General features: G+C 37.9%; 1 protein-coding gene across 2 annotated transcripts in view; it reads right to left on the bottom strand.

Moving 5' to 3' along the window:
- Positions 1-2,807: 2,807 nt before the first annotated feature.
- The window catches only part of CAP2 (CAP, adenylate cyclase-associated protein, 2 (yeast)), a 55,345-nt gene continuing 30,761 nt past the window's right edge, over positions 2,808-27,391 (bottom strand). For both annotated transcript variants that reach the window (XM_010573189.1, XM_010573190.1), the window contains 9 exons: positions 24,210-24,353; positions 23,891-23,976; positions 22,100-22,205; positions 10,486-10,678; positions 9,438-9,613; positions 8,069-8,192; positions 7,762-7,844; positions 4,988-5,128; positions 2,808-3,415 (listed from right to left, as the gene is read on the bottom strand). In XM_010573189.1, coding sequence (XP_010571491.1) covers positions 3,332-3,415; positions 4,988-5,128; positions 7,762-7,844; positions 8,069-8,192; positions 9,438-9,613; positions 10,486-10,678; positions 22,100-22,205; positions 23,891-23,976; positions 24,210-24,353 — 1,137 coding nt within the window. In that variant the 3' untranslated portion in view covers positions 2,808-3,331. The remainder of the gene's footprint in view (positions 3,416-4,987; positions 5,129-7,761; positions 7,845-8,068; positions 8,193-9,437; positions 9,614-10,485; positions 10,679-22,099; positions 22,206-23,890; positions 23,977-24,209; positions 24,354-27,391) is intronic.

The following is a 27,391-nucleotide window of genomic DNA, read 5'->3' as shown; positions in this document are numbered from 1 at the left end:
TATTTAAGAAAGTAGGAGATCCGTTGAACCTTTTCATAGGAAAATAGCTTTTTACATTTGGACACTTAGTAAAAAATCTTCTTCTCTTTGACATGTATTTTACTGGCTGATTGACAGCATCTATACTGGTGAATAGTTGACCCATGCAGGTTTATAAAAATGAATGATGCACATTTGTTCCATATCAATATATGCACCAAATGGACTGTTTTCTGTTTTGATAGTTGTACTGATTTAGAACATAAGCACAATTTTAGCGCAGTGTAGAGCTGAAATCAAGGGGCCTATCTTGTGTGACAGCATGCGGTAAAAAGAAACGATCAATAGGACGTTAGGGATGTTCAGCATTTAGCAGTTCATTCCTTGCTGGAGTCAGCCATTAAACACAGATCAAGCTTGCTGCCGAAGACTTGGTGGACACAACTGATCATGGTTGGGATGATTCATCAAATCATCATTCTGCAGCTTGTTGATTATTTCTATCTCAAGATATACTTGATTTTTCAGAAAATGAGTTTTTAACCTTTAATTGTACACAAATTCATGCAGGGTAGAATCAGAACCTTGGATTAATTTTGTTTATTTAGCAGTCTTTTATATTTCTGAAGTTAAAGAGAGGTTGCAGGGAAAGTACAGTCCAACCTCATGTATGACAAGTATTTTTTATGAGCACCAGAACTGACAAAAGCTGGTTATAGATTTTTTGTCATATGGCTGACTAATAATACTAGATAAAAGCTTTCTGCATATTTAAAAAGTCTCTCTCTTATTTTTCTGGTGTCCAATAATGCATGGACTCACTAGCCTTTTCTCCAGTTGAAGCAATTACCTTGGGTCTGTCCATGCAAGGCCTTCTTCCTTACCTTTTAAACCTCTGCCCTCTGACAAAGTTCTCAGGTGTGTTCAGACTGTCGGGAATGCACTGTTACTGCATAAGACTTCTTCCTGCTAAGAAACCAGTCAAAAAAATGTACTTGGGTTTTGCATGTTGCAGGAACATGATTGTTACGGAGGTCTAGCCACAGGGGAGTTTGCTTTCAAATGTTTAAAAAAAGAATCAGAGCAGCCTTCACACAGTTTGTTTCTGAGGGAGGAGTTAAATCCCTAGGAGGAACTAAAAGAATTTGCCTGTGTAGTGATTCAGAGCTGTCTCGCTGCTTTCTGTTTATCATCAAGCATTTGATACTTGTTTTGTATCATACCTCCAAAGGATTAAGTGGCTTCCTGTTGCTGCATAATGATTTGATACCTATTTGATGCTGGATGAAAACAAGAGTCAGTATTTCAGGTCAGAATGCTCTAGAATGAAATTATTTTATGGAACAAATTATTATTATGATTTAAGGATTAAACAATCCTTCAACAATCCTTTTATCATGACAAGTATGCGATGCCCATTTTTCAGATATGAAGCACATCCAATTGAAATATGGAGTGGACCGCTTGTGGTTTGTTAACACAGGAGGGACGCATCCAAAGCCATACAGGGAAACAATGGGAAAAGCTAAAAATAGAAGGCAAACGTTACAAAGTCGCACCAGGTCATGATCATTTCTCTAGACATCATCTCTGGAAGATACAGGTGTACCTAGAAGTGAGAATCATGCAAAGCTCCATTCTCTGGCTGTCACCAAAGTCATATGCATGAAACTTCAGGTTTATCTGCTAGCATGCAGAACACCCGCTATCCACTGTCAGGTGGATTATGGCAGCAAAAGTGATAATGTTTAATGAAATGGGAGGAGGAGCTACTTTTTCTCAATCAAAGTTCTGAAACAGCATTTAAGAAGGAGAAAGCATATAGGACAAACACTGCAATGGAGCAAGCTCTGAACAACTTTGTATTTAAACAAGTACATTTTCCTTTTTATTTCATAAGAAGTTTACTGTTGAAAAAATGGTATGTATTAAAGCAAACACATTATACACATAGATTAAACATCAGATAGCAAAACCTTACGGAATGAGCACTACTGGTTGTATTGTATAGGGTTTACAATCAAAGATATACTTAAAAACCCTCAAGAATTAATGTACTTTCAAGGTAAATTAGGCACAAAATTTAGCTTGTAACTAGCTCTGCAAGCATCTCACTGTGATTTCACTATTACAAAATATTACAAGTGATCAAAAACATAAGCTGACTTTTTAAATTTTTAAAATTTTATTCGTACTATGTGCTGAAATAGTACAAACGTATACAACACTCCACCTTTGTTAAAAAAGCATGTACAATAGGGACTATAAAGTAGAATCAAAGGGCTAAACAGGAAATTACCCCTTTATCTGGGCTCAGAATTAGTATGACATAAATCTATGGCTTTGCTTTGTGGACATATTTGAAATTGAGTAAGTCCTACAAATGTGGGGAAGAAACAGGAAGATATTTTGAATGAATATGAGCTACAATAGCAATATTTTAAAGGAACATTATTAGTAAGGAAACTAGCTGGTGTCTGACATATATGCCTCCCTCAGTTTTCTGAATAGGATGCAAGAAACAATGGAAATTTTAAAGAATGAGAGATTGTCTCACAAAAAAAAAAAAAAGAGAAAAAAATGAATCCAAGGAGCAAAAAACCTTCAAGTGATTTGCTGCAAGGTTTTAGCTTAGATGAGGCTTTAGCTTAGAAAGAATTACTAATTTGCAAGAAATGAGAGGGCAACAGCAAGTCTGTGGACCATAATAAAATCTTACCTCGCAGAAAACATAGGGATCTTCTAAATATACACATTAGAAAAGTGTTTTATTAAAATACCAGATTTTTTTATCTTCCATTAGCAAAATGTATTGCTGAAATTTGTCCTTTTTTGCTTGTTTAAACAAACCCCATTATGACTGCCACAGAATTACAAGGAACTGAATACTTTCTGGATGTACATTTTTACTGCATCATACAGGAATTGCTTAATAGGTAAAAATAAACATCTTAAAGTCTTAATGCTGTTTTTGATCAGCAAAAACATAAGAAGGAATGCACTGAAGCAAGATGATAACGAAGTGTATCATGCAGTATTTTGGCTTAATGTATACAGTATTTCAAACCAATGATGTGACTGGAGGGTAGGGGTTTTAATCTATTACATTCACATGAAATCATTTAGAATTAAAATTAAAATGTGAAGGCAAACTGTGTGGAAACGTGAAAAGTACTGGGATGCCTAACAAAAGGGTGCCAGATGTGTTATTGTTTCTAGCATGCAGAGCTAATGCTTGAAGGCCTATCACAGCAGTATGAACTACTGCTACTTCTAGTTCTTTACATTACTGCTTTGTTTATGCTGGCTGTGGTCTGGTCACAGTCAGCAAGTGCTGTATGGCATTAGGAAGTTAACCCACAATCTCTGCAGGTTCAGTGACCAACTTAGATCCATCCCATGCTGTCTTGAACTGTTCAGGAACCGGAAATTCTTTCTGGTAAGAAACAAAAGCAACAATGGTGGTTAAATAAACAGTGGATACCTCATGAAAACTGGTGGAATACTATTAGTGCTACATGACTGAGAAAGCATTGATAGCTCAGACATGCCAGGATTAGAAAGAAGCCTTCTTCATTACCCTAGGAAGCTATTTTACAATGCCACACAGGAAAAAGCCTTATTGCTACCCAGTTTCAAATAGCCTTGGTATGGTACTACTTTGCAATAATCCCTCTCACACCATTATTTGGAACAACTAAGTAAATAAGCCTCATGTCAGAAATGACTTTAGATTCCATCGGTGTCTGGGTTGGAAGACAGTAGAAAGGATTTAGATGTGAGGATTTAGCGAGGAGCCTAATTTTAAGGACGAAAGCAATATTATAACATGGAAGAATAAAATTTTAAAAAAACCCTATCATTTTAAGTGTGATACACTTCAAAAGACTCAGCATCCTTTGTGGGGTGCACAAAACAAAGCAGGACATTAAAGACAGTCTCCTTCCATTCTGTGTATTCAGTGAAAGGACAGGAGATGTTGTTGGATCTTTCCCTGTTCCCAGTAGACAAAAAACAATGTGAAGAGAAGGGCTTTTTCATTCAGATCTCAAACAGGTGTTTTGATAGCCAGTAATTTCAGATGATATGGTGATTTGAGGTGAGACTGATCAAAAGGACCTTTTTTTTTTTTTTTTAACGAAATAGGGGAATATGGACCCACTGAAAATCATTTCCTTTTTAGTTACGTGAAGCTGGGCGTCTAGCAGTCACTTTTGGAAATGTGGAGCATGAGAATTTGCTTGTTACATATTTTCTTTTATAAACCCTAAACCCCTCTACCAAACAAAATTCCAGCCCAAAAGATTAAGAAGAAATTTAAGTTCTGTCTGTGGCCATTCAGTGCATTTTCAACACCCCTCTGTTGAGAAGACTAGGAAACTATTATGATATGCTTTGCCTGCATGATCCCTTGCTAGTGTGTGAAATGACAGAGCATGACTTTACTAGAAATCATGGTAGGCATAGTATGAAAATCTTACTAGAACAGAAAAGGAGTCGGGAAAATGCACCTTTTTAAGTGGCTTTTAAGGACATATGTTGAAAATACTAGAAAGAACTACATATGCTACCCATGTATCAATAGGTTTAGAAAAAACAAGTATATTATACTGTATTATTTCATCTGCAGTAGTATTATATTTATCTTAGTTTTAGCATCATCATTTTCAGGCTTGAGTGCTCTTGTATAAAGTAAGTTTCTTTGGGAGATTATGTTTAGATATCAAAAAAGAAAATTAAATGGACAGGAAATGAAGCCATTATCTATCAAAATGGAAAGAAATAACGTCATGTCTGATCTTTGAAATTACTTTGTGCCTCAGAAAATAAGGAGTTCTTCCTGCACTGATAGCTGAGATACCGGTACATAGAAATTAAATTGGTTTGGATCATTTTTTGGTGACATAATATGTGTGGTATGTTAGTTTCTTTCCTAGCAGTTTAAGTGCTATTAGCTACCAAGACTAGTGGGGAAGGGAGAGGAAAGCTTTAAAAATATCTCACTCACATAATCACCATCTTGGGGGATGAGGATGTTCATCTCGGATGACTTGGCACTCACAATCTCACAATCTAATGATTCCTCACTGAGGTAGATGTGGCAGCCTTCTGTTTTGTTAATAGAAATGGTTGGCACTTTCCCCATCACCTGCAAAATAAAATCTACTTAATATCAAATCTTAAAATGCACACAAAGATACTGTTAATAAAATCCTCATTGCCTGCCAGGTCTAATTTTGGCCACCAACATCTGATCTGTGTGTCAGCTGCCTGCATGATGCTTATATTTGATTTGTTAGACTGAAAATTCTTGGTGGTGGTAACAAAGATCTATACACAACACCCAACTTATAATACACAGCAAGCTTTTAACATACAGTTTGATGAAAGTGCTTTCCCGATTCTTTCTAATTCAGTGACACTTTTGTGCTGATATTTAGGCAGTGTTGACCTTGTTCATCAGTGAGAACTGGTTAAGAAATCAAACATGTCAACTCCAACCCAGTAAGAGCAAATGAAAGATCCCAACATACAGTAATACTCAACAAGTGATTTGTAATATGTTCTGAAGACTTCAAAGCTCTTCCAGGTTTTACAGCATACAATAGGAAAGGGGTTTTATCCCCTTCAGGAAAGTACAGTTCTAAAAAAGTACTGAGATCAATTTAATTAAATCTCTAAAGCTATTTCTTATGTCACTTTAAAAGCAAGCACAAGATTTACTTGAAGGGAGAAAGGAAAATCTTCTCTTGTTTACAATTTTACAGATTAAAAGATTTCTTCATGGCTAACTGGCTGACTTGCTGGTTGTCAGTAAAAATTCCTCCTTCTCCTCCTGCCCACTCTAGCAGGGACAGCAATATACTCTGGACAATGCATCAAAAGGGCAGAGGTTATTCTGAGCCATAAAACAGCAACAGCATATGATAGATATGTACTTGTTAATTAAAGACTGTCTCCCATCATTCAAGTTAAGAATATATTTTCAGCTTCAGTTCTTTAAATGTGACAGCAAACAAAGAGCAAGCGGTCTGTCCTCTTGCATCCACCCTGATCCTGAAGTCTGATCTATGTAGTGGATCAATGCATCTTAAACTTTCTTTTCTTTAATGGGTTCTCATGCAATAGAGAACAAAAGGAGGATGTGTTTAATAAATTTTGCAAACATCTGGCAAGAAAAAAATACCACTGAGGGAAAGGAGAGCCAAGCAATATGGCACTGAAGTAGCTATTTATAGGAAAATCTGTTGGATGAATTCACTGAAATTTGTTGCATTAACATATCATGTATTTGGAAATTATAAGCTCAGGTCTTCAAAATACTGAGAAAATTGAGGTGCTTAGCACTTGGCATACTAAAACCCTGCGGAAGCTGCCAGATTCAAGTGGCATATAGCATAGAGCCAGACTCTGCTGTCTTAAGTGGAACTCCACTCTGCTCCATGGCATAGAAGCCTTATGCAATATTCATAGAACCTGCTTAATCAAAAGAATTTTGATTCTTAGAAAAGATATTTCCCCTTTATTTAAGTATTAACAAGCTGTGGTTTCACTATTCATTACATATGAATTTTTCAGCTTTCATGAATAGTTCTAGAGGCAATGATAAAAATAATCTAATTATTTTTAAAAAACACTCAAATAAATGCCTGGGACCTTTAACTAACTGCCTCTGCCATAAGAAGACATGTAGTGATCATGAATAAAACTGCTTATCACTGTTCAGAAGATGATGCACAGCTGGTAGCAATGTCAGTCACTTGCATGAAATTCAAAATATAAAAAACCATCTTGCTGTTATTCCCTGTGGTGGCTGTGACCAGTATTTCTGAAGCATGGAGCAGGACTGTCTGTATTTGTCATACAGCAGGCATAGCCTTTTAAGCAAAAGACATCACTTCGAAGACTGGCAGTTTGACATAATTTAATTAACATTTAATCTCTTTTTCACTTAAAATAATATATCCTAAAGTGCCTTCTTGAGACTAGGTTGTGTATGTTAGACACAACCCAGTATTAAAGCATGTATAGTTAGACCTCTTTGGAAAGGGATGAATGAAGTGCTGTAAATGTCAGGCAAACTGTTTATATTTTGAACAGGGCAAATGTCCCCAGTAGAGAGGCCAATATATGGATTTAAAGTATGTATATTTTCTTTCCATAAAAACCACAAGAAGGATGATCTCTGATGAAGCTTTGCTTACTGGTTATCAAAGACAAAACCAGTAGAGGCTCACAGCCCATTTGTAGGCAAGTGACTACATTACCTACTCATGTAATGTGCCACGTCACTGCCAGGGGAGATTTTTGAAATCCTGGCACTTACTTTCACTTTATGTCATTCAGTTGTCCTTTGAGAGTCTGTTTGAACATTTCCATTGACAGAATAAGAAAAAAAGAAATAACCATCTTCTGGGCTTAGAAATGAATTAGCTAACTGCCAGAATTTGTTCCATAAGCACCGCTGAACTTTCAAGTGCTAGGAGCTGTTTAGCATGAAAGCAAGAAAAGGCCAGAAGTAACAGTTCTCGCAGTGTATAGATCTCTCAGCTTCACTAGAACCAGAAGGGAGTGGGCTAAGGGAGGTTTGTTCAGTGATGGTCAAGAGGCATTTTCTAAATACATCAGCAGAATTTTGTGCATATAAAGATACATTTGGATTCATTAATCTCTTACATTTGTTGTGCTCCTGTGAGTTTTTTAAATCTCTTGTAGCTACATGTTGGGCTTTTTTTCCCTGCTTGTTCTCTGTCTATATTTGTTTTTCAAATAGATATTTACCTGAATCTGAATATCCCTGGAATTGATCACTTCCACGATTCCCACAACGTTGTCAAACACAAGGCCAAACTTTTTACAGTTGTCTAAAATAAAAGCAATCATAAATAAGAAAGGTGAGATAAAAGCTAATATATGCACACCTGCTACATTAACTACAAAAATTCCCAGTCTTGCACTGCATAGCTAAGCAACTTTACTCATGTGATCAATCCATTAAAGTGAATGGAATGATTCAGATGCATTATTAATCACATAAGTCCGTTTTTTCAAGATTGGCATTTAAAGATCAGCTGAGCTATCCACTCACCAATAGTAATTGAATTGATTTTTCCTTTTATCTGAAGCGTAGATTTGTTACACTTAAAAATGTAAGCCACTTGCTTGAGTTCAGTGTTGTTAATGACCAGGTCATTCTTATCCTCTTGATATTCCTATTTCAAAAGAAAGTTTATTTAATTGGTTGTCTTTAACTAGCTAACAGTCAGACAGAGTTTAGTACAATTTATTCTCGAGTCATTGCATCTTCAGTTACAACAGAGCAATATCCTTCCTGTGGCTTAAAAATCTAATCTGCTTGGTGATCAGATATTTCACCTAATTCACCCTTAGATGACACTTGTATATTTCAGAGCTGCAGAACTGAAGAACTTAGCATAGACCATGACAAAACCCATTAATTTTGTAGCAAAGACGTTATGCTCACAACAATTTAAAAATGCACTCACAAAACTGTTGCTTGGCTCCAATCCAATTTAGACCAGCACCTTGAAGAACAGAGCAAGTTTTTGTTCCCCCAAATGTTACATAATGTTCTATACAGTGTGTTACGAACAAGTGCAGGCATTACCATATACAATAAGGAGTAATAAGTGAAAAAATTTCATTTCATTATGAAGTGTGAAAGGACATTTACACTTCGTGGATGTCCAGGGAAGACTAAGGATTCACAAGGAAGGTTCCAGGTACTACAGCCCTAAAGCAACATAACAGTGGCAAATGGTGACTGCACCTTTTGCAAACTCAACCCCACAGTAATGGCTGTGTATATAACCTTCTGCATGACTAAACTGCATATTGTTTCCTCCCTCTTTTAACCAACAGAGTCATGTGAATTTTCACTCATGGATTCTTTGGTATATGCCTACATAAATTAACTCCCAAACTTTAAACAAATCTATCTTTTCCATCTGTAGATTGAGCAAAAGGGAAACACTTCTCTACTTTTAAGCATGGCAGACAGGCTTGCATGGAATGGGTGATGAAAAATAAATGTATAATTCCATTGGTTAACAAAGCTGGAGAAAGTGCTCTGTGATAATACTGTTATCTCTCACTTGCATGAATGGCCTGCAAGAAGGGATTTTAACTGGAGTTCTCACTGGACTTGTTTCTGGGGGATTGTCTGATTTTGCAAGGTATTTATATGCTGGTTCTGACATTCTCTAGTTCAGATGAATTAGCATATGATTCTCAGAGACAAATTAATTAACTTTAGATGCTACTGAATAGCAAAAGCTAAAACTGTGGCAAAGCAGAGCAATGCAAGACTCAGCCCATTTTAGTTGCAACTTTGATTTGCTGCACCTTGATCATGGACAGCCTTTTGCAAGACCTTTCAGCGCTCAACCTGGTTTGCAATGTGCAGGATGCAATTCAGAGGTATGACTGGAACTCACCACTCTCCACTTCTTTCCCTCTAGCTCCAAGACAGGGGCATGGCTCTGCTGCGGGGAATTCTTGGGAGAGGTGGGACTTGGAGTATGGCTTTTTGTCGGAGAACGAACAGATGGACATTGGGCACGTAGGCTGGGGTTCTTGTGAGTCTTCTGGTCATCTGAGACATGTCGAAGCCCTAAAAAAAAAAGAAAAAAAGGGGTTTATGAAAGAGAGTCTGTTTTCCAGTCCTAAGCGTGTTCATATTTAAGCAGGAAAGGTTCATTTGTAATTGTGTTAAATTATTCTGTGAATTTACATTTTTATTTCCTCAAGGTTTGCCTGGGTAACAACCTAAAGTGTAACTGCCTACATATTTTTAGCAGTTCATATAAAACCTCTTTTACTGTGGATGGGCTATCTTAGTATGTTTAACAGGAACTGCTGCAACGTCTTCTAGTCCCCCTCTGTCTATAGTGAGCTCTGAGAGCTTGTTATATCATATTTTTCTATCCATAAAAATTAGATTCTTTTTCTAATTTACGACAATATTTGACCTATCCCTGCAGCATTAAAGGCAGATATATTGATCACATGTATTTAAACTCACAGCCATCCACTTTAATTACAACTGTCCAGTATGAATAAAAAAAGCTTCATTATTGTACTCCACACTGATCTGTGAGCCATACCTTTTCACCTAACTTGCAACAAATTTTGACACAGGTTGGTACACTGAATGTGAATCAGAAAGGGGGATAAATTTTTATTGCGATTGCAACTTAAGAGGTTCACCAGTTACTAGGGATTGAAAATGTCCAGCTTGGCTGCCTTAAAATTAAAAGGATACCTCTAAATAAATGGTGTGAATTTCAGGTATGCTGAACATATTTGGGTGCTTCTAAAGGAGGTTTTGGTATGAAGTCTCATCCATCAGACCCACTGCAAGCCTCAGAAAGATCTGAGTTGCTTAATGTAACTTAAAAATGCAGTGGAAGTTAGGTTAATACATATAGCAGCTCTTGATGTAGCTTGACTCATGGACCAAAATTTGATTTCTTTTCTCCTGACCTTTGGTAATTGCCTCTCCCTGGTTAAGCTGTGCAAATAGGGCTGAGCGAGATGCAGTTCCTTCATCCTTTACGGTTTCTGTATCAAAGATGGGGGGAGGTCCAGGTGGTGGTGGTGGTGGTGGCGGTGGTGGGGAGAGGCATGACCCGCTTGTTAGAACAGATCGCATAGACATGGATGATGCAACAGGACCCTGTTTGAGATAGATGGAAATTATTTTACATACAGTGTTTCAAGGAACATTGTATTATGATAACTCTTATTTATTAACTTCCTTGAATGCTGTGAGTTTGAGTGACTCTAGGCAGCCACAGGCTCAGAAGAATTTCTGGCACCATAATTGAATGTAATATTATGAATCTTTCCCTGCACCAAAGCAGACAAGGCTGGAAAGACTGACAGTCCACACCACTACCTTACTGCAGAACTACGCCACCTAAAATATTTCTCTCAAATGCTTGTCAAGACTGATGTTAAAAATCTTTAATAGTAAATATTCCATAATTTATTCCAGTGTTTACTTACATAAACGGGAAAATGTCTCCTTTCTTTTTTCAGATACCAAGTTCAGTTAGCCATAGCTTGGTGTGCATTCAGAAACATACAGAAAATGTTTTGATCTAACACAAATAACTGGGAGGGTCATGAACTGTCAGTTACACTTATGCAACATGCTAAATTGTGTGCAAGATGTAAAATGCTATTCTTCAGACTGTTCAGGTCATCTGCAAAGATTCAAATACAGCAGAATGTAAAACTATGGTGATTCAAGTCTCTTATTTCTGAAATTCAGTATTGGAGTTTTTAGTTCAGTTTCTCAAATTCTTTTTTTCAATTGCAGGAGATCACACCACACAAGTTATGAGTGAGGGGGGCCTTGGTAAAGTAAGTAATCCAATCTTTCTTTCAGTCTGCATAATCAAAAGTACGTGTTTTGGTCTGAATTATAATGCTTATATAGAATATTATCAAACAGACAGAAAATACTAATCTGATTAAAATTTTATGCATCCTAATAATAGATGTTAATCTAAGAAACCGAGAGTCGCTTTTTCTGTCTTGCCACTGAGTGTCACTCTGATCCCACCTCTCTGCAGCAGAGCAGAGACTGTTTTAAAAGAACCGTTGTGAAAAATTAGATTGGTTCTGATTAATTTAGCTAGCTATACAGACATTGTGCATTGCACCAGTACGTATTTATTAGGTGGGCAGATACAATGGGAAAATGACAGGGACTTACAGAGTCACAGCTCCTCTAATTGGCTACCTTTGTTAAGATACAGAGGTTAAAAGTGCATCCCTGGTAATCAATACTGGAAATAGATATTGCTTAGCTGGACTCAGAGGATATTTTTAACCATTTATGATGCCACTCCTTTCTGCTTTCCACTAAACTGAAACAGCAAAGTATCCATCTGGTTCATGCATCTCACATGAGTGAAAACTGTAGCTATTTCTTAAAAAGTAAGCTTGTTCTGGCCTGTAATCCCAAACTGGTAATGGGAAAGGGGCTGAGGTGCACATGCTCTTTTTTTTCACTCTTCAGACATCGTTGTTTTTAAAAAGAAGCCTGGCACATTTGAGTAAGTAACTGCATTCAAACCTCTTAGTGATTATGACCCTAATTAGAGTAGCATGGAAAGGGAATAATACTAGTTCACCTCTTAATGTACACCCTCTATTGGCACATGCATCTTCAGCATATAAGTACCGTTGCATTTGAAGGAGCTGTTCATGGAATATGTTAGTGATGAGTATGTAGCAAGATTCTTTGTCATATTGGTGACATTAAAACCACATTGCACAAAAAAGACTGTTGAATCCTTGGTACTTGGGAGAGTAATGAAACTGATGTAGTGGTACAGTTTGACTGTTTCTGAAAGGGTCCAAGATCTCTTTAAGCAATGAGCTCTCTTCTATGCTATTAAATCTTCTTGATCAAATGTAAACAAATGAGAAGAATCCCCTTTTGGAATTGATTACCATTTATTGTCAAGATATACCGGCACTGATGGGGACTGCTTTTAGCGACATTTCATGGTTGCACGGATACATTTAACTCCGAGCGTTTCTGCTTACATACTTAGTAGTTACAGGTTATTGTGTTAGGCTGGGGGCAACTTTTTCACTGGGCCCTTAATTTACAGTGCCTGTCTTCCTGCCTCTGCTAATGCCAGTAATGTTACCTGCAGCAGAGTCAGCACAACTGTGAATTGTTATAATAAAAAAAATGAATCTAAGTGGATTTAGTGGCACAATCAGTTGTTGCTGCCTGAGGTGCAATAGAGATCTTCCCTGTCTGTTGCTTGCAACCATAGCAACTGAATCCACTATGTCCTGGTTATCCAGAATTATGAACGTTGCATTTACAGGGCTTTTAAAAATACTCAGATACCCAGGAACAGCACTCACCATTCACAGCACAGTGTGAGCATGCAGTTATGAATTATGTATGCTTTACGGGAGGAGATTAATAGTAGTGGTTAATAACTTGTAGTCTGAAATAAAAATCTGATTTCCCAGGTTCTAGATTGACATCTGATTTCCCAAATGTACCTTACTGCTTCCACCTGCATAAATACAGTGCTGTGATTTTCCAGAAACTTGTGTGTGTAAGACTCACATGTTCATTTGGAATTAACACCAATTAAATTCTGCAAAGGGTGCAAAGATGCATTACAGAAAAAAAGATGTAGAAGTTATCTGGGTATTCTGCATACAACATGGGGTGGTGAGTCACTCTGCCAGTCTCTTTGCTTAAAGTGTCAAACTGAAGGCCATAACAGATCACACAGGAGACTCGAAGGTCAAGTGATGCTGCTGAGTAGTACATCAAAGGCAGTTTCCCAAATAGCAACAAAAGTATGGGATTGTCTATGTAACTGAGATGGAAGCAAAACTTAGAGGGATTTATCTGTGGAAGTGGGTGATCTCTCTCCCAGAACTCTGAAAAAGCTATCATCTTGTTAAAGTACAGACAAAAAGGAAGGATTTTAAATACATCAGTCAAGTTTGGACATCATTTTGTATGACTGCAGAATGTCTTATTTACTTTTCAAGAAAGAGCAGAGGTAGGAAAGGATCTGGGAACTAGGAGCATCTTTCCCTTCTACAGCAGTACTGATGAAAAGACAAGTCTAGTCAAAAATCTCAATCCTTGACCTGAGGAGTGAAGACATTATAGTCCTTTGAGTGGGTTTCAAGAGTAGGAAAAAAAATTTATCCCTTACACTCATGCTGCTCATCTGCTGCTTCTTTTTTTTACAAGCCTGGTCCCTCCACCAAAGTCAGTGGCTATTTCCACTCAGCTCAAAAGATTATGAGTTAGATCTAATAAAAAACACAGGAGCTGTCACAAGGTCTCGGAAGACACCTGGGGGTTCAGTCACCCTTCCCACTTTTCCTCTTAATTTTGTGCAGTCACAGAAATAAGAGATGGACTGAACCTTTGTTGTTAACTTTTCTCCTGCATGACAAATTCTTGTCTACTTTATGACTTCAGTTATAGCTACACAAGCTAACAGATATTGTATCATGATGTTTTCAATTATGTCTGAACTTCTATGGCCATTCTGGAAACTGCAAACAATTTCAATCATAAATTAGGCCAGGCAAAATTCAAGGACAAATCAAAGGAAGAAAGGTCGCTGAAGTACAGGGATGGACTAACTGCTCCACTGTAGATCTAACGTCTTACAGCATGGACACATCCAGTAGGGCAATCCCCCACTGAAATAGAACAGCATGGAAAAGACAGACAAGTCTCACTAATGAGGAGACGTACAGAGACTTGCTGTAAAGAGGGGTTCAGTGTCACTCTGGCTTTTGTCTTCTTTTCTTTGCCATTTTGATTTACCTGACTGAAATCAAACAAACATTCAAGTGAGGTGAAATTCTTTGTTGGAAGAGTGGCTCAGGGAAACTCTAACAAGGGGACAGGAAGCACAAAAGTGAACTGGAAATGCAGAAAACACATAGCACTTCTTGCATTCCCTGCATGCCAGGAAGATGGGACCTGTGCTGCACTCAAACATGCTGACGTAAAGGCCAGTTTTAAAACCAGCCTAGTGAAATGGTTCCAGGAACTTTCTTTTTTGATTAGTTTTGACCTCTGTTAATACATAGACCTCCAAGTTACCAACCTAAGTCACTGGCAATTGGTTTGCTTTCCTTAGTCACCCTTCTAAGACCACTTAGACCCTCAGGCTCTAGAATATTTCTGAACCAGACTCTTAAACTGTTTCTGGTATCTGGCAGTACTTGTGTATAGTCCTATCCAGTTTCAACTAAAGTGCCCTTCACAAAGTCCATTCATTTCTGTTCTGTATAGGGTGGTGTTTGTGAGAGCCGCTGGGAATAAAATAGCATGTTATATGCCCGCAAAAGTTCATCTATCCTAAAGCAGCAGGTGCTTACCAGCCTTGCTATTTGCAAACAACTCTTCCGATTAACTTCAAGCAGATGTGAACAACAGTGTATCTTTACACAAAGAGTATTAAGAGCCATTTGGACTAGCAAAAGCAGTTATTTGCAAGCCGCCTTTCTTCCTCTTTTATTTCAGCTGTTTCCCTCGGTAACAGCTGCTGTTCTCAGTGCTGTGGTGTCTACAGACATCACATCAAGTTATGCTGATAGCCGACTGTTCCCATTAACATGTTGGTGTGGTCATTTTTCCATCCTTTGCAAATACACCGCTTCTAAGAATCATCAGGGGAATAGATAGCTTCAGTCTTACTTTGTGAAAATGTAACACAAAAAAAAGCCATTAACTTTTAACCTGCTAGCTTTGTAACATAGTGAACTTGATGTGCTTTAAACATTGCTCCTGGAGCTTTCTGAAATGGGGGGAAATGTAATTCTCTGAGTAAAGTCCTATCAAGAACAGGAGATGCAGGCCCGTGGCCATGTAGTAACAGCTCTGTAGGGGATGGAACATTCCAGAAATTTCCTCCCAGGGAAAAAAATTGTCTTCAACCTCCAACTAAACCATGCTCTGAATGGGGTGATGGGAACGGGTCAGGGTTTGCTCCTTGCTGGATAGCCCAGAGCCATCTGCAGAGATGCCCAAGGGCCTCCCACTGACTGTGGCTTAGTAGCTTCCTATAGTGACAGTGTCTGAAGCTGCTCACGGAGCTGGGTCTGATAAATGCTTATTTATCACTGTGCAAGGGTTTGCAGGATTGCAGTACAGCCTCCAAATACGTTGTATTTCTACCTTTATGTTGTACGACTGGCAGAAGGGTGAGGTACTCCTCTTTTTCTCCTCGCTGGCTACCTAGCTGGCTCACTGGAAGAAAGAAATGACTGTTTATGTTGAGGCAGCTGGCTGGTTAATATTCATCGATGTTGGATCTCATTTAATTCCCTTGAAATTACAGTTGAGATGAGTGAAGCCCTTGGCTTCTGAGAAGCTGGGCCTTGTTACAGGACATTTCTCCTAAAGGCTTCCGCTGGAGTACAGGGCAACAGCCAGTCTTGTTAGAGAAATAAAATGCTGTTCATACATAACACAAGTGCTCTGGATGCCATACTGTCAGTAATTTTGGGTGGCCATATGCAGCTTCACATGTCTTTAGGTCTAAACCCAGCTACTGAGAGACAGTAAGAATTTCTTTTTATGTCTTATCACAGATGTTACTATTTCCTGAGCCATTCTTGCTGAACAATTCCCTGGGTTAGCCTTCCATGTCACTGTTACTATATTTGTAGTATTGTAGCAGCAAGGAGCTCTAGTCAGAGGCTTGTACCTCTGGGGATACAAGGGGCTTATGTGCCAGGCCCTGTACAAACACCCACGGTGTTTCTCTATGTTTATCCAGCTTTTAGGCTGACACAGTGCAGCACAGAAACCAGGGGGAACAAAGTTCTTGTGGTGGGAACCTGCTGTGGAGCATTTGAATGAACATACATTTCTTGTAGCTGCGATGGTAATTTTTACTCTGGGCAAACAGATTATAAACATCTATATAATGCATATAAATTATACATGCATGTGTATAATATATAGTACCTATTTTATTAGTCATTCCTATTCAGAGGTAAGTATCTATTTGCAGCTGAGGCAACAGGTGGCTTAGATAGAGGCATAAAATCCCTTAATTTATTGAAAAACCTTCTTTTCATGGCAGCAGATAAACAGGAATCCTAATGGAGACTACATTCTTCTCAGAAAAAGAAGATATCCTTGTTTTCTCCCCATCCCCTTTTATAGTAATCCTGGTTTCACACCTAAAATGATTACAGCATTCTGTATTGTTTTTTCCATACATATGCACAGCCAAAGACAAGAATCATAAAGCTCAAAATATCATATATCAACCTCTGGGAACAGGTGGACTGTGACTCAGGGGCACAGAGCTCTTGTTAAGGTGTTTTTTGTGTAAAAGTAGCTTAGCACAACAGTTCTATTACCTACCGTATTTAAGCCACCTGTCTGCAAGGGGTTATGCTGCCCTGAGATCCACAATTTACTAGATGAAACAGCTGACTTACAGAGCCTGTAATCTTTGTGAGTTAAAACACAAAACAGCAAAAACCAGACCAGCCTCTTTTCCTGTTACCAGCTCTCCGCAGAATTATTTATCTGTTGAGTCTGCAAACTTTGAAGCCCCTTTTAATACACTTCTGCCATTTATCACCTGTTCAGGATTTAAGATGGTGCTTACATCTTCACAGTTACCCAACCAGAAATGTTTTAAACAGCCAAGGTCATCTAAATCATTTGAGAACTGGATGCTAATGTGATTGTCAACAAGTAACGTGCTCCCACAAGCACATTAAACCATCTTTTACTTATATATAAATATTCAGTTAAAAAGAAGATCAATCCCTTTAGCAATATGGTAAGGTTTTAATAGATGTGCCTTTTCCTTTTCTCTCCATTTTACATACTTTCAATTTTCTTTTTCCTTTCTCTTTTCCCCTGGGACTAGGTTGTATTATGTTAGAGGTCAGGTTGTGTTTGACAGCTGTTGTCAAACAAGCCTCTCCCAGGTTCTCCTGTAACCTGTCTGAATGGTGTTTGGTCACTGATGTTAAAAGGACACCGTTGATATCCAGTAAAGACAAATATTGTTAGCTATTGTTGGAATAAGGCAGTAAAACTACTTTCTTTCAAAGGGACTTGGATGCAATTGAGGCAGTGTCCACAAAAGAGGCAACTACAGAGTTGCCAGGATGGCCAGTTTCTAAATTGACAGTGTACCAAAAACTGAACATTGCCTATTCTCTAAGAAAGAAGCAGTTGAGATTAAAGGATGCAAATTTTTCAACAAAAAAGTATATGGAAATAGGGAAACAAAAGGGAAGAGAAAGGAATGGAAGGACACAGAAAAGGAGAGGGAAGGCTATGACTGAAAAAAATTGAGCACTCACTCTGAAAACGTCTACATCCAATCCAAGATACAGGCATTTAAATCAGTATATCTATGCTGCCCTTACTTCTATCTGAATGAGGCCTCTGGGATTGCAGTTGTGGCTGTGGCTGGAATTTGGCACTACAGTTTTGACCTTTAGCTTTAGTGAAGTGGCTCAGACGATGGCTTCTTGATAAGCAGGTCAAACTAAACACAGCATAGAAGAGATACTGGAAGGACAATAGGAGGCTTTTGCCTGCAGAAGTTGGTCTTTTGCAGCTTGTTCACCTCAATATGTAGAGAGACGATACATTACAGGAATATGTTTAGATAGTACAGGAGAGAGGCGGGGCCATTTTATAAGAAAATGTCTGGAGGTGATTATTTTACACAAGAATGAAATGGCCAAAGTCTGTACTGAGATTAGTGTCACTGCACTCAATCAGGCTAATGAAGGAATTACGATGGTTCTTCTCAGTGTGGAGCCTGTGCAGAATTTCAGCTTTTTAAAGAGTGTTTTTACAGTACTATCTAATGAGTTATAAATGTTTTTTAAAATGATACCTCAGGAAAAAAAGACTTGAAGATACTGTATTGGCTTAAATGGGAACAGGATATAAATAAATCGCAACTGCTTGTAAAGATACAGACTTCCTCCTAAAAATCTGGTTTGATTGGTAAATGGTGGGAACATTTGTCACTTGAGTGAAATTCTGTATTAGAAACTAAACGCTGTAATGAAGTTCACTGCTAGTTTGTAAATATTTCCTGTTTGTAAATAATCCTGCTGGCAAAATTTGTCCTAAATGACTACTGTATACAAAGAAAAAAAACTTAACTGCAAATCCACCTGCAGCTAAGAGAAATATTCAGGACAATTATCCTTGAACAAGCTTTGTTTCTTAACACTTATTCGATGTACAGGAAACCACAGCAATCTCTCATTATTACTGGTTGTTTTCTTGCTGCAAAGTTAACCTGCAGAAATAGGAGCAGAAGTTTCACTTTCCCCAGCTTACTCATGCACTCCCTGTAGCAAACTTTTATTAGGCATTCTTGTGAGCTTATATTACAGTTGCTCATTTCTTTGCACCACCAAAAAAAAGTAGAGAGGGAAGAAAGAGCCATGCTTCAATAGAATCCCTTCTTTAGGTGAAAAAAAGGGCACTTGCTGTTTATCATTAAGAACTGAAAAAGACATAGGTTACTGTTACAGCTGTAGATTTCATGTTAAAGTCAGAAAGTTGTAGCAAGCAAAAATGACAGTTGCTGCCTGGGTAAAATGCTACACTGGGCATTTAAAATGAAATGAAATTAATACTTCAGATCATGGTGAAAATACAGAGTGGAACATTTTACTCTCTGGGACAATCCCACTCACAAGCATACATACTTTAAATATGTAGTTTTCTTCTGTGAGCACAGTACCAACAAATATCTTAACTGTATCCATCATGTCTTGAAATGCCTGCCATTTACGTAGGGTCCAGTTTTGTACCACCACTCCACATGGGTAGCAAAACAGGCTCTGATACACAAAGGTCTCAAGGTCCTTAACTCCACTGGTTTCTTGGCTTTCTCCTCACACAGTCCCATGCTTTTCAATAGGATGCCCTCAAGGAGTAAAATATTGTTGCACATCTTGGCAGAACCAGAGCCAAAGTGAATAAAGAGAGAGAATTGTGTTAGATCCAAAAATCTGTAAGCATCTGTACTTATCACAGATCTATTATAAAGCTGATAAAGGTAACTGTTATTGTCAGAGCTGACTGCTGAACCATTATTTCAACCTTTTGCACCTGTTTTAGTGTCTGTCTTGTAATTTATTAAGACATTTCTTTCTCTTTCCTCTAAAGTGTCTGCCTGTGTGCTTACTGCCAGAGCCAGGAACACTTTAATGTATGCATTAGTGATCTGTTCCAAGGTTGGCTGCAGCGGCCCTGTGCAGTTTGATGGAAGGGTACAGCGGGTCTGGAAGTGGCACAGCTTTGTGATACTGCCATGCAGCATGGCCAGAAATGTGCACACCATGGTATACAGCACCTATAGGTAAAGGGGCCAACTGCTCATTAAAAAATCCTGTCCCTTCCTTTTTGGAACCCCAAGCATAGTCTGATGTAGGCTGATGCTGCTGCGGTTTTGTTGCAGTTCAAGCTATGAGAATACATCTCTGAGAGAAACTGTAGTTAATGTTCTCCCTGACTCTTTAGTCTCTTTAGAAGTATCCAAATATGTTACTTAATAGCTTTTTATATAAAGCTTCAAGCATTGCTTTGTTGACTTCTGCAGATATGAGGGGTAAATTATGGGAATAATGTACTTTTAAATCTGTACTTATACAGGCCAAAAACTTTCTCTCTTTCTCTCTCCCTCTATAATAAAATAGCATTTCTGCATCAACGTCTCCCTTTCATAAATGTGCCACTTTCTTAATGCCTTGCCAAACTTCTGCTTTTTCTTTTTTCCTTTTAAGTGGAAGCTGCGGTGTGCAATGATTAACAACTGTGTCTAGAATATATCTACAGCTTTTCTATATATCATATTTCTGTCTAGGCCCTGATTCTGCAGACCTTTGTACTTAACTTCACACAGCATGAATCTACGACTTTCATTCTCACTTTAAAATGTATAACAAAAATGAAATTATCACTTGAGTAACTCATTGCTTTCTTGATGTATTTGTTACCAAGCTTCATAGAAATATTTAAACAACATTTAAAGAACAAGCTATTTAAACAATCTGCTAACTTACTGGACTAATTTCCTTATACTCACATGAAGTAAAACTTTAAAAAATTACACGTCCATTAAAATGTGTTGTAATTTAATCTTTCTGACACACATTATATGAATGATAATTTAAATGAGCCATACTTCCAAGACAACTTTCAGATCTGAGTGATATCCAAAGTGAGTGAAATCAATACTTCAGATGCAGTAATGGGCTCATCACTCATGATGGAATGAGCACTGTTGGCAGGAAACTATGCTTAATATGAATAAACAAGTCACACCTAGAATTTCTTGCACAACTAAAGAGAGGGAAATAGAAAGACGTGAGGGCTGAGATGCTGGTTTTAAGACCAGTCAAATATAATCTGCAACAGCTACACTTCTGAATAAGATTACCAGTACTCAACAGCCCTGAGAGTTCCTCCTGTTTGATCAAATGGCTGTAACAATTCTTTATCTTCTAACACTATTTCCATACTTGTAAAGTTCCATTAAAGGTGAAGATGATTCTTTCTCTGTATTAACAAAACTAAATTTGTCCCAGATTCTCAGGCTAATTTGGCTAACAGGGTACTACAATTTCTTTTCCTTATCTAATAATAATTTTAAAATCATTAGCTCTTCTCACATTCACTGATTATAATAGAGTAGGGTGTAGCAAGTGTGAATTTTTGTACTAAATTAAGGAAGAAAATAATGTTTAATATTTTAAATTTTTACTACAGAAGCCTACAAAGAAACAGATAATTCCAGTCTTCTAATTTATCATGTTTAAACATTTTTGCATTGCTTCAAACTAAAAAGTACACACAGATCATGGTCTCTCCTGTGTTTGAACCTGTGCTTGAATACTTGAGTAGTGTTCGTTGCCATATATATACTTACATATTCATTGCCATCATCTTTCTGTGCATCTCAGATGTAACGCACAGAAGATGTTTATATAAATATATAGAGTGCATAAATAGTTAGGCATACAGTTACATTTACTCTCTCTATACATATGTATTTCAGAAATTATTTCTATATGTATAAAATAATAGTTTTATAAAGATAGCTATCTATGAAGTAATAAATTGGTATGTATCCTTTGTGTTTCTTTTTCCTGTTATTAAATATCTCTCTTTGTTCAGATTCTTTCCACCATTCTTCCCCTTTCCTTGTCAAGTTGTCCCGATTTTCCTTTCATCTGACATGTCCTTCAAATTTTGGGGGTTTGTTTTTGTTCCTAGCTTCTACTGTAGCATGCCTGGAGAATTGTGTCTGCCTCTCCTCACCATCTGCAGCTGGGCGTTGTGGCTATAATCCCAAATAATTCTTCTCCCTTCCTCCAAACCTGTACCACAATGGCCTGACACATCTCCACCTGTCTTTCAAACTTTTATTGGCTTGGTTGGGAAGTCCATGGACCATGACTTCTGTTCCTGGCCTAGATATTTATTTTTCCTGAGCTAATGACCTTCATTAAAAGTCGTATTGGTTACTGGCATTTTATGGTTTTTCATTAAGAAGGAAAGAGTACTTACAGTTTTACTCCAGGTGAGACCTGTGGTATGATGCTCTTTGATATAAGCTTGAAGCTCAGACCAGATGTTCAGATATGACTTCACCCAATCAACGTGGCGTGTGTCACTGTAAAAACAGAGACAATATTTATGTGTGTGAATGTACTTAAAAACAGAAAGCACTGCTACTTTTGCTTAAAGTAGGTAAAACCCAATTTCTGCCTTAAAGCGATGGACAAATCAGTTAGCAGGCAGCCAGCCAGCCTGCCCAGTGCTGAAAATACTGAGGCTTGCTACACTGGAAAGCTTTTAGATCCTTCCAGAAGACAAACAAGGGCAAAGGATGCCTCTAGCACAGACTGCTTCCTGCTGGAAGGGTGTGTCATCATTCTGTTCAGGCTCAAAGTCAACTGAGGAAGCACTAAAGGTATATGGAGCTGTGCAGTGGCTACCCAGACTCAGTTTCAGGGTGATGAATTTTAGAAAATTAAATATCCGTGGGTTCTGTAAGATATTCTATCTTCCAAGTTCAAATGTAGCCAGGGTAATACTGGATCATGTTATAGTCATCAGACTAAAATATTTATACATCAAGAATTTTTAAAATAAAAGTCACAAATTGACTCTGGAATAATTATTTGGAAGGCTTAGTCTTCCAATGGGACAGTAAGTGAAAACGAAAATATGTAGAGAGAGAGAAACTGCTTGTAAGACAGAGTCCTTAGTTATGAAAAATTATTACTGAATAGCGACAGCTATGGACTGGATGCTTACAAGGATGTGGGTGTCTACCTCCTCTTATTTTCTTTGGAGTTTGATGCTTAATACTGCTGAGGATATGGTTTAATCCAAAGCCTACTGAAGTCAAGAGAGAACCTTCACTACTTTGGAAGACATTGTGATCTGATTCAGTGAAAAACAGGAAAAGAATTCCTTATTAAGGGAAGAACTAAATACCTAAATAATGTACCCTGTTTATACAGTTAAGTGAGACATTTTCTTCTCCAGAATAAGTGCTAAAGCTATATTGTAAAAATTTTCAGTTACCCCAGTAGGTACTACCTTCAGTAGGTAAACTAAGGCTTCATGAATAATATATACTATATACAATAAATAGAAATAAAAGGGGTTTATATATATAAAGTTTTCCTCACTGAAGAGGAAAAACTCAATAGCAAATACTGTTCTTCACTGGGTTATAAAAATCAAGAGCCAAAATCTGGCCTCCAAAAGTACCAAATCAACAGGATTTATACAGGACCTTTTTAAGAGGGCATAGGAAGGACCTGTATTTTTTCTCTTTGTCAGCTCACAGACCACATGGAACTTTTCTGTGAATTCCGTGTGCTCTTTAAGAACAATGCAGTGGTACAGAAAAAAATCAAATTGGGGGCTATGGAATTAGATGCTCAGTTGTATACCTCTACCACCTAAATACACTTTTTCAAGCAAAGAGCAAGAATAGCAACAGTATAAGTGCACAAATCAGACAAGGACGTGTAGCAGCTAGCTAGCCACATGTTGATATGTAAATATGCATTTACGTATAAGTTTATGATGCTGGAATGCCAGAAAATTAAATATATTTGTATAATTTGCAGAGAGTGAAAACCAGCACTGCTAGTGCTACTGCCATTCTCACTGCAACATGCTGCAGGTCAAAGATGAGGTGGGGAAAATATACTACTGCAAGCAGATTTTATCAAATGCTTTTTAGTTTACAAAATGCTTTCTGTGATGGCATTGTCAACCCTATTGGTATGATTAATGCTCTGTTCTCCGGCTAGTAGATACTGGGGCTTGGCAACATACCTGTGCTTGTAGTCCTTTAATACCCTGTTAGTATAAAAGGTAGCAGCATCATTCATCTCCTTGACATAAGGGCCTGGTTTAGGAGACTAGGACCATCAACCCATGGTAGCAGGAGACAACAGAAGGAGAAAGGAAGTAAAACATTAGTCAGACACCTCCCCTGATGTATTCGGTATATTACAAAACAGCTTCTTGGGTGTAGTAGACTGAAGAACTATGCAGATGAGACTGCAGAGTTCTGCAAGATTTGGAACTATTCTGGGCTGCACCATCCAGAAGCACATTTACAGCCCTCCCAACCATCCTGTGTGTCACTCACCACTGCTATCCACCCAAGGGCAGGTATGCTTTCACTGACGGCTGAGAGGTGGTTGAACATTTTACTTCCTCTGTTCCTTTCTCTGAAGTTCTGGATTTCCTGAATCTTCTCTGATATTGGCTTGAGAAGCATTGCCACCTCATTCTGAAAACAAAAAAAAGACGACACTGTTGTTGCCATGAGTAGTCCAAAAACACCCTGTGGTTTAACATTGTCCTCCCTGCCTGTTGATTTAACAGTTGGAAAGAAAGGTCAGCATATTCTCTACATTAAAGTAACAATTTAATTACCCTCCTCTGGTTGCAGCAGCAAAATGCACAGACAGTAAGTATTAGTAATGTGTTGCAGCAAAAATTGTTCTCAGCACTGGCAGCATTTTTACATGCTGCCCATGTTAAGACCCATAGAGATCCCATAGCTCAGAGTTAGCAGAATGCTTGTATTTTTCATCTGATACCCCTGGAACTTTTTGAGAATCTTTACACTGGCTTGAGCTTTTCAGTTTATTAACCAAGTTGTTCTTTCTGTAAGAAACACAAACTACTTGTTGGGTTAGTAGCCTCTTATCATCTGGCAACAAGTCTGAGAAAGTAATACACTGAAGGCAATATCAATTTTAGCTTTCCCTATTGGTAAGTTTTAATGTTTTAATTTCTTTTGGCTGCAAGTTATGTGGGAGGATTTCATGGGAAACATACTGCCTGCAAGTCATGGTTTGGGGAAATTCTCCTGTGTTAATCAGAAACGAATGGTATCCAGGGGAATGACTGTTGAGCGGAAGGAATAGTTTCTAGAGTGAAGAGAAAAGCAGAGTGAATGTAGAAGCTATCCAAGCTCTTTCCTGTGCAAAGTGAATGTTAATCACACTGGCCCAGTGTCTCAAAAACTAATTTAGAGCTCTAACTTACTGGGAAAAATTCTTCCACTCAGAAACAGCACATTGAGGGACAAGGAGTCATTAGTTTACAAGCAAAACAACTGTTGTACCTTGCAACCCTCTAAAATGATTCTATAAAAACAGTCCAATTCTTTAATGCAAAAGTATGCCCGCAGAACCTATACTATGTCCCACCAAAGAGAGTCCACCGTTCTGATTTTCCCTAGTACTTCACTTGGAAATCAGTCAGGATGTAGCAGAACTCCATATTTTTTCTCACCTTTTTTCAGAACTACTTGTTTAATGGAATTGGAGACAACTAACCCTCATATTCTTGAGGATTATGTCCTAAATTATGACCCATTATGCTGTTATGACACACACAAGATGATGTGCGCATATGTCTTGCTTGATCTCTGTCATCTGTAAGAGATTTCTTTTCACCATTCCACAAGACCTCAGCTTTACAGAATTTTATGTCACCTTAAAATAAGCACATCTGCTATGGATCAACATAGGTCAAAAGACACTCCAAAAAACGTGACAAAAAAAGGTTCTGCATTTTTTAAAGAATTTTGATCCAAAATTGGATCAATGGAGCCTTAATATTTTAGTGGTAATTTTGAGAAAGGCCTACGCATCTGAAATGCATGGGGATATTTGGTCTTCTCCTACAACAAAGTGGGTTGGGAGAAAACAAATATTTACAGTATTACTGGGAGATGAAAAGATTTTTTGTTGATGGCTTAATGACCAGCATAAGTCATTAAGTCTGAAAAAGCCCTGAAACCTCCATGATTTGTAGTTCTTAAAAACTGATTTTGTTGCCATAACATGATAAAGTCTGCAGGAATTCTTCTTTCTAATTTTTGCTTGTTTACAACATGCTGCAGCTGGTTGGTTCTTTCTTATTTTGCAGGGAAATCTTTCAAGTATGACAGTAGTTAACAAAACTGAAATTTAAGAAAGTGCTTGTTCTGCTTTGATATTATGCCAGTTTTCCTCCCATAAAGTCTAAGGGATATTTACAGTCCTTAGCTTACTGTGAATCTTCATGGCCCAGTTCCAGCCAAAGAGAATATCAGGGCTAAAAATACAGCTCCACAGATGCCTGCTATATCTAGACAGCACTGGGAGGCAGCATGTTTCTGTGGATAGGGCACAGAAGTGGGAGTCCATAAATGGGGGTTCTCTTTGCCTCCCACCAAATTATCATCAGGTTTCAGAAAAGCTGTATTACCTTTCTGTGCTTTAACTTCCTATATATGAAATTATGCTAATATAGCTGTTCTATTTTGTAGAACACTTTGATATCTACAACTAAGAACGCAAAATTAGGGCCAAATATTTTCCTGAACGATACTGTAAGACCCACACCTCCTCCTACTCCTACTAGAAAAATTCCCAACCACTTTTGTGAGGGTTTTCTATCAGTGGTACAGACAGAATTTCTGTCCCTCAGAACACAGGACTTAACCTGTCCAGTGGATTTATGTAATTTCACAGAAAAAGTGCCCTGCGGGACTTCTAAAGGTGAAATATATATTGCTAAGGAAAGTAGCTCAAAGTAATCATTCATTGGCACTGTAGTGACACCAGAAAGAGCCACAAAGGGCTTGAGGCTTTGCTCAGCTCTGTCCCATGTGAGATGTACTGGGAGAACAGTACAGCCTGCCTTCCCTTCACTGTGCACTTGTCCTGTTCTGCAATGGCTGCTGGCTGGCTGCACAAAATGTGTGTGTGTGTTTGTGCAAGCTTCTTGTGATCCAAGTTTCTATGTAAGGGTTGGACACAAAGGAATACAGGCCTGCAAGGAATCACTTAATTGAGTTCTGTCTCCCCACAGTCAGTACTAAATTTTTAGTTAGTGATTAAACTGCAGATGAATTATAGTGTATATGGCATATGGGTATAGAAAGGCTCATTAATTCTGGCAGTGATCAGTCTTGTTTAGCTCTATAATGCAGAACCAGTTGTGCTGAGGGTTCTAAAAGAATAATCTCTTTATTGCAATGAATATTAAAACAGCTGGCTGTTAATAAAATGATTGTCTATACTGTATCTCTAAGAAAAAAATGAATTCAGGGAGATGAATCAGAGCTGTTGGAAAAATCTTCAGCATGCCTTTGGCATGTGCTAGATAAAATTTCTTGTCATTTAAGACACAGCACAGTTGTTTAATAGAAATTTAAGAGTCTTTGTATAAACACCATTCCTATTATAATATCAGTTTTGCTGAAATGTTTAAAAATGCAACAGTGGCACAACTTAGAAATACTAAAAGTAATTCCCAGTATACCTTTAT

Source organism: Haliaeetus leucocephalus, unplaced genomic scaffold, assembly GCF_000737465.1.
Source record: "Haliaeetus leucocephalus isolate CR32 unplaced genomic scaffold, Haliaeetus_leucocephalus-4.0 Scaffold373, whole genome shotgun sequence".
In the NCBI taxonomy this organism is placed as follows: domain Eukaryota; kingdom Metazoa; phylum Chordata; class Aves; order Accipitriformes; family Accipitridae; genus Haliaeetus; species Haliaeetus leucocephalus.
The sequence above is the reverse complement of the archived record's forward strand: the minus strand, read 5'-3'. Positions and strand labels throughout refer to the sequence as shown.